Source organism: Microchirus variegatus, assembly GCF_963457635.1.
Source record: "Microchirus variegatus genome assembly, chromosome: 1".
NCBI lineage: Eukaryota > Metazoa > Chordata > Actinopteri > Pleuronectiformes > Soleidae > Microchirus > Microchirus variegatus.
In genome coordinates, this window is record NC_139802.1 from 43,966,325 (window position 1) to 43,983,726 (window position 17,402).

At 40.1% G+C, this 17,402-nt stretch overlaps 1 protein-coding gene across 1 annotated transcript in view; it reads left to right on the forward strand.

Annotated features, from left to right (window-relative positions):
• Positions 1-17,402, forward strand: part of LOC310944315 (transcription factor 4-like) — a 73,080-nt gene continuing 55,678 nt past the window's right edge. The window contains exon 1 of the mRNA XM_083910062.1: positions 1-127. Coding sequence (XP_083766188.1) covers positions 59-127 — 69 coding nt within the window. The 5' untranslated portion in view covers positions 1-58. The remainder of the gene's footprint in view (positions 128-17,402) is intronic.

A 17,402-nucleotide genomic window follows, 5' to 3' on the forward strand; every position in this document is an offset into this window, starting at 1 on the left:
CAAACAAACAAACAAACGAAGAAGAAGAAGAAGAGAGTTCCTGTGGATCAGTGGAAAGATGTATTGTGCGTACACGATCCCGGGGATGACAGGCAGCTCACTCATGTACTACTACAACGGCAAGGCGGTAAGAGTGTGTGTGTGTGTGTGTGTGTGTGTGCGCGTGTGTGTGTGTGTGCACGTGTGTGTGAAGGTGAAGAGTTGTCGCTTCTTCTTTTTTTTTGGTGTTACGCACTAAACTCAGGAGCGCGCGCCACGGTTCCGCCGCTTCTGCCGCTGACGCTGCTGCCGCGCGGCAAACAGCGCGAGCGGACTGTGTGTGTGTGTGTGTGTGTGTGTGTGTGCGCGTGTGAATGTGTTTATTTTTGGAAAAGAAAAAGGTGTGTGTTTGTGTGTGTGAGTGTGTTGGACAGACTCTCCTGAAATGTGATGAAACGTGCGTGTTTACAGCGTGTGTGTGTGTGTGTGTGCGCGCGCTCTCCTGTCTGTATATGTGTGTGTGTGTGTGAAACTCAGCTGTTTCCGTGCAAACCTTCCAATATAATTTTTTTTTAATATTCAATTTTTCTGCTGCGTGTTTTTCTCACGCGCCACTTTCATATTTTTAAAAAATACACACAATTTAACATCTTCATTTTTTTTGTACGCAGTCGTTAATTTGCTGTTAATTAATGTGTAAAAAAAAAAATCGAGTTTTTGTTGCGTTTGTTTTGTTCCTGGAACAAATTGTGTTAAATTGTCATTTATTTCGTTTTTAATTACACTTTAAATGATTGTCATTCACACACACAAACACACAAAAACACACACACACACAGAATCATTTAAATCACACATGAGACACATTAAAATAAAAACACACACACATCCTTTTTTTAAAAAAAGATTTAAAAATGTGTTAAATTCTTATTGTTTAAATTAATTTATCTCAATTTGTGCTTAAATTTAATCCCTAAAATGACGGGCGCTGCTGAGATTAACTGTCAACGTGTGTTTGTTTACGCCGTTATGATCTTATAAACAAATAGGAATAAACGTAAAGACGGTGTGTGTTTGTGTAAAGGTGGAGTACGTAAGATTCTTATTTATATGTTCTTTCAGAGGAAACACTGAAGAGAAACTGGGGAAAAAACATGTTGTGTTTTTTTGGTCCTTTGACCTTCTGTGAACCTGTGTCACACACACACACACACACACACACACACACACACACACACACACACACACACACACACCTGTAAAACACACACTTACGGTAAAGTAAAGAATTTCACGTAAAAAAAGGGAAAAAAAAAGCAGAAAATGGCTGCAGGTGCAGAAAGACTGGGATTATCCTCCACCTGTCAGTGTGTGTGTGTGTGTGTGTGTCTGTGTCTGTGTGTGTGTGTGTGTGTGTGTGTGTGTGTGTGTGTGTGTGTGTGTGTGTGACCTTTGACCCGTCATGGCTGCTGCTTTCTACAAGTTCAAACGACGGCCTGAGGACGAGGAAACATTTCAATTTGGAAATATCCTTTAAAAAAAGCATTGACACTGATTTTAAATTTTAAAAAATGTCATATAATCTTTAAAAACATACAAAATAATCTGAAAAAAGAAATTTTTTGCATTTAAACCTTTAATTTAAATCGGTTTTCCCGTCACGCAAATATTAATATGTTTATAAATGAGCTAAAAACACGCGCGACGCACGCGTTTAAAGCGTATTATTATTAAAATATACATTTTATAACGGTTGTTTCATATATTTTATATATGTAAAATAAGATAATCCTATGTTAATCCCACTTTGGGGTAAATTTACATGGTCAAACAAAGGTTATAAATCATAAAATGTGCACAATATGGGAATTTATGAAGAAATACGACACATTTTTGTGATTTAATTGCATATATTTATATTTTTATGTCGAGTTACGTGAGAAATATCAGCTTTTATTTGACATTTTACTGCACTTTGAGTCCGTGGAGAGAAATAATCTGTGTTTTAAATCTAATTATTTGTGGACACACAGTCGTCTTCTCCGTGCAGCGTCTGCCGTCGGCTTCTTCTTCTTCTCTACGTTTGTCCTCTCTGTGTTGCCGTAGCTCAGGGCCGTGTCTCTATCTTACGTTGTTTTGGGTTTTTCTTCTTCTTTTTTCCCGTGGATTAGAAGAAGCTTCAGGGCCTTCGCTGTGACACCGGCCGACGCTTTGTTTTAAAGCGGCTGCGGCTGCTGGATGATGCCGACGGTGTTGATCTGCTGCCAAACTGCTTCTCTGTCTTCACTTTAACACCCTCAACCCCCCCCCCCCCCCTCTGTTAATGTGTGTGTGTGTGTGTTTGTGCGTGTGTGTGTGTGTCGCAGCTCATTTGGTAAAGAGAGAAAAACACGTAGAAAAATCATCAAGAACTGTGGTTTAAAAATCCACGTATCGCGGTTCTCGCGCAGTGTTTGAGCTGATTTTTACTGTGGTGGACATACACTGTGTGTGTGTGTGTGTGTGTGTGGAAGTGTAAGTGTGTGTGTGTGTGTGTGTGTTGTTGTTTAGTAAAGCGACAGAAATTGAAAAACACTTGAAAAATCATAATTATTGTCCTTTAAAATCTATGTATTGGTGTTATTTTTTTCTATGTATCGCAGTTTTTATTATAGAGGCAGATCCAGGACTTACTCTTTGTGTGTGTGTGTGTGTAAATGTGTGTGTGTGTGTGTCACAGCTTGTTTAGTAAAGCGACAGAAATTGAAAATCACATAGAAAACAGTAAGAAGCGTCGTAAAAGTAGTCAAATCTACGTATCGCGGTTCCTTTTTTCTACGTACCGCGGTTTTTACTATAGAGGCAGAATCCAGGACTTACTCTGTGTGTGTGTGTGTGTTTGTGTAAATGTGTGTGTGTGTGTGTGTCACAGCTTGTTTGGTAAAGAGACAGAAATTGAAAAACACTTAGAAAATCATAATAATTGTCCTTTAAATTCTACACATTAAGGTTCTTTTTTCTACGTACCGCGGTTTTTATTATAGAGGCAGATCCAGGACTTACACTGTGTTTGTGTGTGTGTGTGTGTGTGTGTGTGTGTGTGTGTGTGTGTGTGTGTGTGTGTGTGTGTGCATGTGTGTCACAGCTTGTTTAGTAAAGTGACAGAAATTGAAAAACACTTAAATTATACGTATTGCGCTTCTTTTATTCTACGTATCGTGGTTTTTATTATAGAGGCAGATCTAGGACTTACACTCTGTGTGTGTGTGTGTGTGTGTGTGTGTGTGTGTGTGGGCGTGCACGTGTGTGTGCGTGTGTTTGTGTGTCAGCTTGTTTACTAAAGAGACAGAAATTGAAAATCCTAAACACCATCGTTTAAAATTTCCGTATCGCGGTTCTCGTGTGGTGTCGGAGCAGCTGCTTCACACTGTGTGTGTGTGTGTGTGTGTGTGTGTGGACCTAAATCTGTTCACACACACACACACACACACACGATGGAGGACGTTTTCTTCCTTATGGCGGACAAAAAAATTCAAAAAAAAAAGTCTCCATAAAGTAAGGTTAAGGTTAGAGGTTAGAGGTCAGGGTTTGGATCAGGTCAGTACTGATTATGGTTTAGTCTCCAGGAAATGAATGTAAGTCAATGTTAATGTCCTCTAAAGTCATGGAAACCAGTGTGTGTGTGTGTGTGTGTGTGTGTGTGTGTGTGTGGTAAAAAGTGGGTTGTTTTTAAAAAAAATCTCCGTATCGCGGTTCTTTTTTTTTAAGCGGCTGGTTTTTACTGTGGAGGCGAATCCAGGACATACACACTCTGTGTGTGTGTGTGTGTGTGTGTGTGTGTGTGTGTGTGTACAGTGAGTGGAAACTGGGGCAAAGTGTTTTAGCTGCAGCAGAATCAGAATCAGAATCAGAATCAGTAGCAGCGAGCGATCGAGCTCCGGCCCCTGGTGAGACCACACGGTGGTGAGGAGGCTGAAGCTAACGGGGGATGAAGAGGAGGAGGATGAAGAGGAGGAGGAGGATGAGGAGGAGGAGGTGCGAGGGCCGAGGCCTGAGCTCCGGTTAGCTGCTGTCGACTCGCTAACTTAAGCTGCGGCGGCGGCGGCAGCGGCTTAATGAGGCAGCGGGAAAGAGAAAAAAAAAAAAAGAGAAAAGCTGCGGCTAAAACAAAAGGCCTCATTTAAAGAGCGGCGCAGGCAGCGGGCTATTGTTATGCTAACGCTGCATTTGAATATTCAGTAAGTTTTAATTAGGAGAGTCCTGAAGACGGCTGCCAAAAACTACACACACACACACACACGCACACTCATGTCTGTTCATCTGCTGTTTATTTTATTTATTATTTATTTTTTTTGTCACCACCAGAATTAATGACTTGTTTTTGTTTTTTTCCCCTTCCTGACTTTGACTGATGCCTGAATTTAAAATCACGACCACATGTTCAAAAAATGCAAATATAAACACTTTTTATTTATTATTATTATAATTATCATTATTATTATTATTATTGTTATTATTTCACACGTTCAGCGAGGTCGAGCAGGTGCTGAGAGGTCAAAGGTCAAAAGTGCGTTGAAATTGCGCAAAAAAAACCAAACGTACGCAACAAAGTCCAGTTAATTTCAAAATAAAATACGGGGAAAAATAGCATTTTGTGGATAATTTAATGTTAATAATTATTGATTTAAAAAAAAAAAAAAATAAATGTTTTCACACCCTTAGCAGCAAATATGCAAATGTGTGTCTTTGTGCGTCGACGCTGGCGTTAAACAGGAAAGAATAGTGTGTGTGTGTGTGTGTGTGTGTGTGTGTGTGTGTGTGTGTGTGGACATCCTGCCTGCTCAGTGGGCTGGAATTAGAGCACAGCGTGTTATGCAATTATAACTTTATAAATAGATGCACACTGTGTGTGTGTGTGTGTGTGTGTAAGTGTGCGTGAACGCTTTACATTTGACTCTTCTTCATATATGACCCATTTACCTGTGTTAATGTGTGTGTGTGTGTGTGTGTGTGTGTGTGTGTTGTATTTTTCCTCTCATAATCACTACACTGACCTCGTCAGGACCACTAAGTCCTCACAGAGACGCAAAAACCTGGTCCTAATGAGGCATAAAATGAACTGAAATCAACATTAAAACAGCTGCATATTCAACATTCATGAAATCGAATGAAAATGCAGTCGATTTTCAAAATAAAACACGTTATCGTTCGGCCTGTACGGCCTTTAACGTCGTCAATAATGTCAGAATTAGACGATATGAAGTTCATATTTACCTTTTAGCAGATTTATGAACCAAGATACAGATTTTCATAATATTTCCTCGACTCGTACACTTTATATTTGTATTAAAGGTTATTTAGAAGCTTTAATAAGCCAGAAAACCGGTCATAATGTGTGTAAATGAACTGTATTTTAGACGCTGTGTGTTTTTATAAATCCTTGACCTTAATGTGTGAGGTGTCAGCTGCTGCACACACACACACACACACACACACACACACACACACACACACACACACTGAGTTGTGTGTGTGTGTGTGTAGCCGGGCCGCAGCCGAGCAGAACGGGTCGGCATTCTTTGGATAGTTGGGAATTTCCACCCTCACCCGTCAGTCCGTCCGTCCGTCCGTCCGTCCGCCTGAGTCTGAGCCGCAGGTTTGATTCCCGGCGTTATTTTGACTGAGCGTCTGCCAGCTGTGTGTGTGTGTGTGTGTGTGTGGACATCAGCTGGCACGCGGTGGCGTAGCAGGGGACGGTCGGTCGTCTGGCTGTTGGATCTTCTGCGCTGACCGTTTGTGAGCACAGAGGCGTCGGCAGCCATGTTAGCGTTGAAGGCGACGACTGTGACCTGCAGACTTTTGGCTCGCGTCGCACGTTCGCCAGGTCGTAAATCGTCGCGTTTCAAGTGTGGTTTTCAAATCCCAACTCGTTCAAAGTCACGATTTGTTCTCCGCGAGTGCGTAACGTGGCGACTTCCTGTCGAAACTTCAATTAAATAATGTTCTGTAACGTTTTTGAGTTGTTATTCTAAGCAAATAAATCATTTATGTTAGCTGAGACAAAATAGACGTAAAAAAAAGCACAGATTCCTTTCAAAATAAGAGTCACTAACACCTGCTTCCTGTGTAAACCTTTTACCATAATGCTTGGCAATAAAACTAGCTTACTCGTCTTTGTTTTTATAAGATAAAATACACTTTTTTCTAACGTTACGGTACGTGTAGTACAAGTTCTCATTCCAAGATGGCTGCTCCTAGCATCGACACTGTAAACACTGTCGTTTTACATCATTTATTAGCACTTATGTTGTTGTTTTGTGTATCGTACACACAAAGAACTGTCCTCCCGATGTCTACATGCGCAGCTAATATTTTTATTCATGTTTGAAACACGATTTATGTGTTTATCAAAAAGAAAAAGTAGATTAGCTCGTCGGTCAGTGAGCGTACAGTAGCTACAGCGCTAATTATTTGTGCGTTATTGTCGTTCGGACCTTAACGATGTTGTTTTTCTGGCAATACTTCTACTGATGTGCGTGGACATGTTGCTATGCTGTTAATTATGTGTAAAATACAATTAATTACGTTTATTAGGTGGACTAGATTAGCTGTGTAGTTGTTGGTAGCTTGCTAGCTAGCAAACTTGGCTATGACGCTAAAATTGATCACCTGATTTTGTGTCGTTCAGCACACACTTAACTCCAGCCTTTGTACGACGTCTTACGTAAACTGTGTGTTAGCATCTCCTTTGGTGTGGGGAGAGTGACTAGTTTTACGTATAAAGCAGCAGATGAGAAGCAAAAAAAACCCAGATTTGACTTTGATGTCGTATTTATTCAGTGTTTGAGTTTGAGATTCAGTCGTTCGTGGTGTGAAAGTGAACCTTCTTTGGTTCTTATACGTCTTCTTTGTGTCATGTGTGATCTTGGAGGATGTGGCTGCTACGCGGCTAATGCTGGGAACACTGGTGATTTTCAATGGTGTGTGTGTGTGTGTGTGTGTGTGTTTGTGTGTGTGTGTGTGTGTTTAAGCTTATTCTCATATGTACTAAGCGCAGGCTTCACAGCAGAAAGGCTCGCTTAAGGAAGTTAACATTTTTGGCAGGAGAATAAAGAAAAGCTCAGTGTGTGTGTGTTTAATGTTGAGCCCCTCTGCTTCCACACACACACACACACACACACACACACACACACACACACACACACACACGCACATAAAACCTACCCCAGTCTTCATTATCAAAGTGGAAAATGGGGCGGTTGTCATTTTGTTACGCATGTGTGTGTGTGTGTGTTTGTGTGTTTTTGTGGGTCATTCATGCTGCGGTGAGCTGTCGGGGAGGCTGCATGCATTCACCGATAAACACCGGACAGCTGTCGCACACTTTAAACAACAAGACAACAAAAAGTGTGACACACGAAGCTCTCACAGCGACTAACAAACGCGCTAACGGAGCTTTCGGCGTCAACGCGCGGTCAAATAATGTTAGCAAAAGTTGTGTTTTTCCACATGTGGACATCATTCTTGTTTACTTTTGATACAAAACAAAGAAACACGTTGGTGACGACGCACGTGAAGCTAATGCTAGAGCTAACTGTGGTGAAAATGGACCCTGTCTCGGTAAAATTGGCCGTTACGCAAAGTTCGGTTCCCACTTTTCGGCAATCATTTGCTTTTTAAACCAGGAAATACATCGACCGAGGCGTAGCTCTCACGGCGGCTAGCAAACAAGCTAACGGAGTTTCGATCGTCAACGCGCGGTCAACCAATATTAGCAAAAGTTGTTTTTCCCCATGTGGACATCATCCTTGTTTACTTTTGTTATAAAACAAAGAAACACGTCGGTGACGACGCACATGAAGCTATTGCTAGAGCTAACTGTGGTGAAAATGGACCTGTGACTCGGAAAAACTGCCGGTTACGCAAAATTAGGTTCCTACATTTCGCAACAATCATTTGCTTTTTAAACCAGGAAATAGATCGACCAATATATTCACAATATATACCACCAGAAGTAAGCGCATGTAGCACGCTAGCAAGCAGTTTGAGAAGGAGGAGCCAAACTTCAACAAAGTCTATGGATTTAAGCCAAGAAATGGTAAAGAATACCTCATTAAAAAGATGCTTTAAGGTACAGTGTGTAGGATCTAGCAACATCTACTGGTGGAGTTGCATATTATAGCAACATTATCTAATGTTTTGACCCAAAAGATGTTTGGTTTGTCCTTTAAAAAATGGATTAATCCAACGTCTCGGCTTCCATACTGGACTGGAGCTTAAAAATCTTATTTTGGGGCAATATCACCAAACTAAACTAAGTATTTTTTTGTCACATATGTTGTTGTTTTTAACCTTTAAAAGTCGTATTTCAGCTTTCCGCCCGTTCATTTAGGCGGGAAACTGTTCTCGTTTGTCTGAAATAGCTGCGTGGAAGCGCAAACAAGATGGCTGCCAAGTAGCAAAAACACACAGTGATGGATTTATTGATCAACAAGGACAAAAATATCGCCAGTTTTACGTCAGTTTTTTTTTCTCTTCCCTTCTAATCCCGCGTTAAAAACAAACCAACAGAAGTGAGAACATGGCGTCCGCGGCCAAAGACTTTAACTCTGGGACTAGAATTTACAACCGCTTTAAAAAAAAAAAGAAGGAAGGAAAACCACTTGATTTCACATTGTCTGACAGAAGTGAGATGGATTAATGGCAGAAAAACGGAGTGACCCTCTTGAAAAGTGGCCGCAGAGGAAGCGGCGTTCTCAGCGGCGAGCGGGCGTGCAGACGCAGCGCCGTAAGAGGCTCTAATGGCCAACATATGGACGCTCGTCGTCTGCCAGCAACACAATCAGGACTGCATTATTGGAGCCACGCTGGAATAATAAAGGAGGCAGATCAAAGAGCTGATTACTTCAGTGCTGCAGAGCTGTTTGTTCTCTCTTTATGTCGTCTTTTACTTCTCTTTGTTGTCTTTCGCTCTCTCACTCGCTTTCTCTCTTTGTACCACCAGGTACACACACACACACACACACACACACACACAATCCTTTCTTCTTTTAAATCAACACCGTATGGAAGCTGCACAGTATCTATCATCAAGGCTATAGATAGGTAGGGCGCTAGATAGCTAGCTAGCTAGGTAGGTAAGTAGATCAGTAGGTAGTTAGGTACATAGATAGCTAGGTACGTAAGTAGGCAGGAAGATGGGTAGTTAGCTTGGAAGATAGGCAGATAGGTAGGTAGATAGATAGATAGATAGATAGATAGATAGATAGATAGATAGATAGATAGATAGATAGATAGATAGATAGATAGATAGATAGATAGATAGTTAAGTATATAGATAGCTTGGTAGGTAAATAGATAGCTAGGTAGGTGAATAGATAGGTAGGTTGGTAACTAGGTAGATAGATATCTTGATAGGTAGGTAGTTGGGCAGATAGATAGATCGGTAGTAGTTAAGTAAATAGATAGCAAGGTAGGTAAATAGGTAGTTTGCTAGGTAGGTAGATAGCTTGGTAGGTAGGTAGTTGGGCAGATAGATAGATAGATAGATAGATAGATAGATAGATAGATAGATAGATAGATAGATAGATAGATCGATCAGTAGTAGTTAAGTACATAGATGGCAAGGTAGGTAAATAGATCAATCGGTAGGTAGCTAGATAGTTAGGTAGATAGCTAGCTAAGTAGGTAGGTGGATCAGTAGCTAGTTAGGTACAAAGATAGCAAGGTAGGTAGGTAACCAGGTAAATAGATAGCTTGGTAGGTAGGTAGACAACAGATGAATGTATAGAAGGATATGTAGGTAAGTGGGTGGTTCAGTAGGTAGTTAAGTACATAGATAGCAAGGTAGATAGATAGATAGATAGATAGATAGATAGATAGATAGATAGATAGATAGATAGATAGATAGATAGATAGATCATTATGTTTAAGAGCATCACATGTTTGTCGAGCATTAACACATTGACAGCTGGGGTTGGTGCTCCAAACTGTTCCCCTCATTTCTTACTGTGTGTGTGTGTGTGTGTGTGTGTGTGTGTGACCTATTTGCATACAGCCTGGCAGAACCAGCGTACATAAAAAAGAAAACGGGCATCGCACCAACAGCCCTCTCAGCATGGCACACCAACGATCACCACCCTGTGTGTGTGTGTGTGTGTGTGTGTGTGTGTGTGTTTGGCGTCCATCATAACAGCCTATTGTGACTGTCTTTGCATTTGCAGAAAAAAGGACATAATTTGACTCATTTTCTACAGAGTTTTCAGATTTAAACAGGGTTGGATCACTGTAACCATGGCGATGGTTGTTGTTGATCCTCCATCAGTGACTTCAGTCGTGTTATTTTGTGACTGCAGCGTTTGAAAAGGCAGCTTCTGTGTCCTTTAAGCTAAAAATGCACATTTTCTCTATGGACTTTGGTTTGGAGGAGTGATCGGTTGAAGTTATTGATGAGTGATCTCTTGTGTTTAGTAGCTGATAATCACTGCTGTGAGTTTTGTGTTTACAGTAAACAATGAGAGGCTTTTTATTTATTTATTTATTGCTCATTTTCTTCTGTTGCCACACGATTATTCCTGAAATATTCCAGAGTTTGAGCTGAATTATTCTGAAATGCTCGGCTGGTTTCACATAATCAGACGTTACTTCACCTCCAGTTTCTCCAATAACAATAAAACTGTGGTTAGTTTGTTTTAGTTTTAGTTCTTGGAAAATTAAGGTTCAGCACGACAATATAACAGGGGAAAAACTAAATATTATTTTATTTTGAAGGCCAGTGAAGCACAGCCATCATTAACTGGTGACTGGAGGAGCTAGCTGCTACTGTAGCTACAGTAGCTAACCGCGGGCACTGCTTAAAAACAACACAGAGACGGAATTAAAAGACAATCAAACAACTTTTATCGTTTAAAAAGGTTAGCAAGGAGCTAATATAACCAGAAGTTGTAGCACAGTGTTTACAGGTTAGCAGTTGCTGAAGTGAAACACCAATGCTATGGTTAGCAACTACAGTCGCTAAATGCCAATATTAGACATTAGCAACTACTGTTGCATCAGTGCTTCATGTTAGCAGGGCTTGTAAGTAGCTCACTGTAGCTAAATGCCATTGTTGTTACATGTAGACATGGCATTAATGTGTTGACATTAGCAGCTATTTAGCCAAAAGCTGTATTTTGCTGGTGTTTGATTGTAGAATTTCTCTCCCTAGTAGCTGCTAAAATGAAAACACCAATGCCATTGTTAGCAGCTACGGTCGCTAAATGCCAATGTTAGACGTTAGCAACTACTGTGGCTGGTAGCGGTGGCATCAGTGCTTCATGTTAGAAGGGCTAGTGTAGCCAGAAGCTGTGGTATTGCTGTGTAACATTAGCAGCTACTTGAACTACTTGCTATGTCATCAGTGCTTCGTGTTAGCAGGGCTAGTGTAGCCAGAAGATGTGGTATTGTAGTATAACATTAGCAGTCCACTGTAGCTAAATGCCATTGGTGTTACATGTTACATTGGCAGTTACGTTAGCAGCTACTGTAGCAGTGTGTAATGTTAGCAGAGCTAGAAACTGTATTTTGCTTGTAGAATTTCTTAGCTAGCAGCTGCTAAAGTTAAACACCAATGCCACGGTTAGCAGCTACTGTAGCTAGATTTGGTATTAGTCAGAAATAGCTAGCGGCTACTGGGGGAAAAAGGTGTGATATGAGCCGTTTTTTATCAGCTAAAGTCTGTTTGTTGAGCTAAATCTTGGTGTAGATTTCAGTCCCAGTGGAGACAGAACAGCAGAGTGATCCTTTAATCCGTGTTAGCATGCTAATGGATCACCAGACTGAACCAGGATCAGAATCAGATGTTCACAGGAAAACTCCTGCTCCGTTTCAAGCGCTTTTAAGGTGCGTTTGATTTACTCTGACGCCGCAAACGGGAACTAGAGAAGAAAAGAAAAGTGTTTTTCCTGGTTTTTATTCACTGATTCACTGATTTATGATTTCCTCGCTGAAGCTCCATCAGGTTATCTTCTGCATTAGCAACGTTTCTAATCTGTGTCGTACAGAGATGTGACGTCTGATGGCAGCTCAGCTTCTGTCAGCACACAGAGGTCAAAGGTTAAAATCCCTGTTTCCTGTTTACACTGTAACGTTATTATCAAAGGAACATGAAACGTCATCTCAGCTTCATATTGATAATCTGTAATCTTGTTTTCTGACAAAGTCTAATCTGATATAATTGACAAAATAAAGTCTGATTGTATTGATCTAGTTTTATTGATAGAAGTGAGTCAATTTTTATTGATTTCTTAGTTTTATTGATAGATCAGAGCCCATTTTTTATTGATTATCTGTTTTTTATATAAATTAGAGTCAATTTTTATTGATTAACTAGTTTTATTGATAATCAAGGGTCAATTTGTATTGATTAACTTGTTTTATTGATACATTAGAGTCAGTTTTTATTGAATAACACATTTTATTGATAAACTAGAGTCTATTTTAATTGATTACCTAGTTTTATTGATAAAAGAGGGACAATTTTTATTGATTACTTAGTTTTATTGATAGATTAGAGTCTATTTGTATCGATCAGCTAGATTAACTAATTACCTGGAGTTTTTTTTATTGATAATCCACTTTAATTTATGACCTACAGTCAGTTTTTTTAATAAATAAGCTAGTTAATTGGTAAATTAGAGTCTATTTACATTGATTAACTAGTTTTATTGATAAATTACTGTTATTGATAATCCACTTTAATTGATCACTTAGAGTCAGTTTTTTAATGAATAAACCGGTTTAATTGATAAACTAGACTCAGTAATTGTTGGTTAACCTAAGTTAAACCTGATAACCTGATAACCTGCTCACTGGTTGTGTTTCCATCATCGTCTCGCTCCCTCGCGGCGGCCATCTTAGCGTTTGGTTAGTTGAGGGTTTTTTTTTTTCTTGGCGTCTGCTCGTGCTCGGATGCTGCGATCGTCGTCGTTGCCACGTTAGCGTCGCCGCGGTGCCCGAGACTCCGGCGCGGTCGCTGCCAGCCTGCGTCACCGTGGCAACGGGATCACTGTGACCTGGCAGTCGAGCCCGTGACTCCTGACTCTCTCTCTGATTCTCTCTCTCTCTCTGTCTCTTCAATAATTCACATGCCACGGCAGCCATCTTAGCTTTTTTGGCTCGGTTCAGGGGTGCCTGCCGGCGCGGTTGCCGCGGCGACGGGGTCCCTGCGACCCAGCGCCTCTCCTCCGACTTTTTTTTTCCTGATTTCCATCTTTCGGCTGGAATCTTAGACGACACACACACACACACACACACACAAAAGTGTTAGCTTTTTTGTTTTTCACGGCGAGGCCGGACGTCCCGCGCGTACGCGAGGTGACGCGCGCGTGTCGGAAAGCGGCGACCTTCGCGCGACTGTTACGTGCCGCCCTTTTTTTTAATTTACGGACTTGCTCGTTATTCATTATTCGTGAAGCTTTTTTTTTTTTTTTTGCATGGACGGCGGCCAAAAAAACATCAAACGCACACACACACACACACACACACAGAGACACAGAGACGGAGAGGAAATTAAAGGCAGAATAAAATAAGAGACAGAGACGGTAAATAAACACAGGCCACTGTTAGACCAGCTCATGTAAGAAGACCGTAAATACTGAACGTCGTCGAATGAAACGCAGAAGAGACAAAAGGACAGAAAATGACTTTTGCTGGACTCAGTCATGTGTGTGTGTGTGTGTGTGTTCTTGTACTTGCGGCATACTGAGGACCAGTGAGGTCCTATTTACAAAGTGAGGACATTTTGGCCGGTCCTCACTTTGTTTTCATTGAAATCACTTCCATAGGTTGCTAAAACAAATTTTGGACGACAGTATAGTTTGACTTTTTTGTCAAATTTTTGACCAAAATTTTTTGGTAAATTTAAAAAAAAAAAAAAATTTGGTCGACATTGTATTGTATGACCTTTTTTGTCAAATTTTGGACCAAAAATGTAAAATGAAAACCGAAAAAGTTTTCCAGCCCTTTTTGCTCTGGGGCTCCACCTGCAGACATTTTATGGTACTGCAACCAGTAGTTCTACATAGAGGTCATTCGTGAAGTAGATATTTGTAATTGTGTTGATTTATAAAGTGGAAATGCTGGTCCTCACTTTGTCAGCAACTCGGTCCTCAGTATGCAGCAAGTACAAGAATGTGTGTGTGTGTGCGTGTGTGTGTGTGACAGCTTGGCCGCCGCACACAGCGAGCACAGGTCCCATTGGCCGGCGTTTCCTTTGCGACGGGTGTTTGGATCGGGCCGACTGCCATCGCACCAGCTGAGAGAACATGTTTGTGCACGTGCGTGCATGTGTGTGTGTGCACGTGCGTGCGTGTGTGTGTGCATGTGCGAGGTGACAGCGCAGCGATCACACGGATTCTCGTTCTTCTTCTTCTTCTTCGTCCATCGTCTCAAACGTCTCTCTTGGTCACAAACCCGTGCTGCGTTCAAGGACCTGCTATGACTCCACATACAATAAACACACTAATAATAATAATCTACCGTAATATACTAAATATACAGTATTTTCTATTGTTTTCTTACGTTCTTGAAAACAAGTGTAGAATACGTGCAGGAAATGCAACTTTTTCACTCCCAAACTCTTCGCCCACACCCGTTTAAAGTTGTGTTGATGGGAATCAGGTGTGTGTGTGAAACTTAAAGATTGTTGTTAATTACTCCAACAATTGATGAATTATTAAATCACTTAATTAGCTCTAAGAACGCTAACAGGCTCCTCACCGAGGTCTTTATTCTCTTCTTTCTTTCTTTCTTACCTGATTTTTTCTTTTTGCACTTGAACTCCACACGGGATCGCTGTCAGTCGCAGGTGTTTGACCTCTGACCCCTTGTGTCCTGAAGAATGTGTCGGGGAGATAACGCACACGCACGCACGCACACACACACACACACACACTCTCTCTCTTCACATGTGGCCACAAACAGGAACAGACATGTTGGATAACGAGATGATTTTCACTGTGTGTGTGTGTGTGTGAATGTTGGTCGAGGCGTGTGTGTGTGTGTGTTTTCTCGCTAACAATCTCTGGTGTTAGACGACATGTGGCTGTAATTAAATCAAAGGAAATGGGTGAAAAATAGTGTGTGTGTGTTTGTGTGTGTGTGTGTGTGTGTGTGAGAAAGGAAAATGAGAGGCGAATAAAACGAGCTTGGACGAGACTTGTAAAGAGACGTCACCTGTGGAGACACACACACACACACACACACACACAGTAAAACTAATGATATTTCTCAGCTGAAGTCCACGTTTTATTTATAATAATAATATTATTACTATTGTACAAACTTACACAAACATGATCACTATCACACGTTTACAGTGATTCAGTGATTATTGATGATTGAGTTGTTTTTAATGATTTCTTTGTTTATGGAGCAAAGAAAAGCAGAAAATGTTCATTTAAGAAGCCGAAAAATCACAGAAACTTCTTTTAATTGTTAAAAATAATTAAATTATAATTAAAAATATATAATAATAAAAGTGAGCAAGCCTTATGAAATGTGTACAAATCTCATTTTATTAAGTACGTCCAACCATCATTGTTATTATTAATATTATTATTACTATTATTATTAATATTATCATTTAAACATTTGTTGTTATTATTGAACATAATATCATTATTAAATTAATATAGTTTTTCTGGTCTTTGGAAAAAATAACCAAAGAATTTAGTTTCTTCTGTGTTTGTTTATATTTCTATACAAGTCACATACAGTGTGTGTGTGCGTGCGTGTGTGTGTGTGTGTGTGTGTGTGTGTGTGTGTGTCTCCCATGTGCATATTTATGAAGCTCTCGATGTTTTCTAAAGCCACATGATTCGTTATTTCCTTCCGCGGATGGGTATTACACACACACACACACATGCACATGTACACACACATGTACACACACATGCACACAAACACACACTAGCACACACACACAGTCCCAGACCTCTGGCTGTTTCCTGTATCAGGGGAAACATTATAAAGCCACATAATGTTCACACACACATACACACACACACACACACATACACTTACACTCACACACACATACACACACACACACACACACACTCACACACACACACAAGCTGCAGTTTCAATAACTTTATTGATCTGTTCCCGTTTCTCCTCTAATCCTCATTAATCTGTTATTACTCATTTATTAAATATTCCCTCAGACGTTCAGATTAAACGTCTGTTTAACGTGATGAAACTTGACTTATTTGCATATTGTTCATAATTATAAAGCTTTTATACTTTAATTTACTTTTTTATTCTCTACAGAACGTTTTAAACTTAGATTTAAACCTTGTTATATGATGATAATAATAATTATAATGTTTTTCATTATAAGGCAACTAATATCAGTGATGCTATAATAACATGTTAATATTACACACGACCTTAAACACTTAAAAGATAAACATAGTCTCATATAATTTGTTTTTTTAATCATTTAAAATCAGTTTCTTGATGAAAATCTTCATATTCTGATAAATTCACCGCTGTTTTGAGAGAGAAAAGTACTTTTTATGGCAGATATTAGTCAGTAAACGCTTCATTTTATGAATAAAAGTTAATTTTAAATACAGTTTATTACTTTAATGCGTTTTATTGTTAAATAAGGCAGTAAAAAAAACCCTGTAAACACAGATTATGTTTTACAGAGATGATGTCATGATGACATATAAAGAATATAAAGTGTAATAGTATCAGCTGTGATGATGATGATGATGATGATGATGATGATGATGGTGTCGTGTTCACACTGCAGCCTGTAAATGAATTCAAGATGGCGTCTGGTCTCACTATAGAAGCCACAACATCAAAGACGCAATTAAGTCTGTGTGTGTTAGTTTGTGTGTGTGTGTGTGTGTTAGTTTGTGTGTGTGTGTGTGTGTGTGTGTGTGTGTGTGTGTGTGTGTGTTAGTTTGTGTGTGTCTGTGTGTGTGTGTGTGTGTGTTAGTTTGTGTGTGTGTGTGTGAAGAAAATGTAAGGAAATAACTCCTCTTTTTGTCACTTCCTCTCCGTCTCATACAAAAGTCCATAGAGAAAATCGTCGATTTTAGCTCAAGGGAACACAAGAGGTCGCAGGTCGACCGATGCCTCGTTTGCTCGCTCGCTGTGTCGCTCGGGTGAATCGGAACGAGGGGATTTCAACGCCGAATTCACCAAAATGACGGATTTTAAACTTTTGACTTAGTTTGGCGGCGGCGGCAGACGATCGGCTCCTGTGAGACGTGCGACGCTTAAATCGACCGTTTTCTCTATGGGGTTTGGTGCAGGAGAGTGAGAGAGAGAGAGCGGTTTGACAAAGTGACAGAAAAGTGCATCTAAGAGTGGGAAAAAAAACAACCTGAACGATTATATTTCACACTTTATACACAAACACACACATATATATATATACATATATG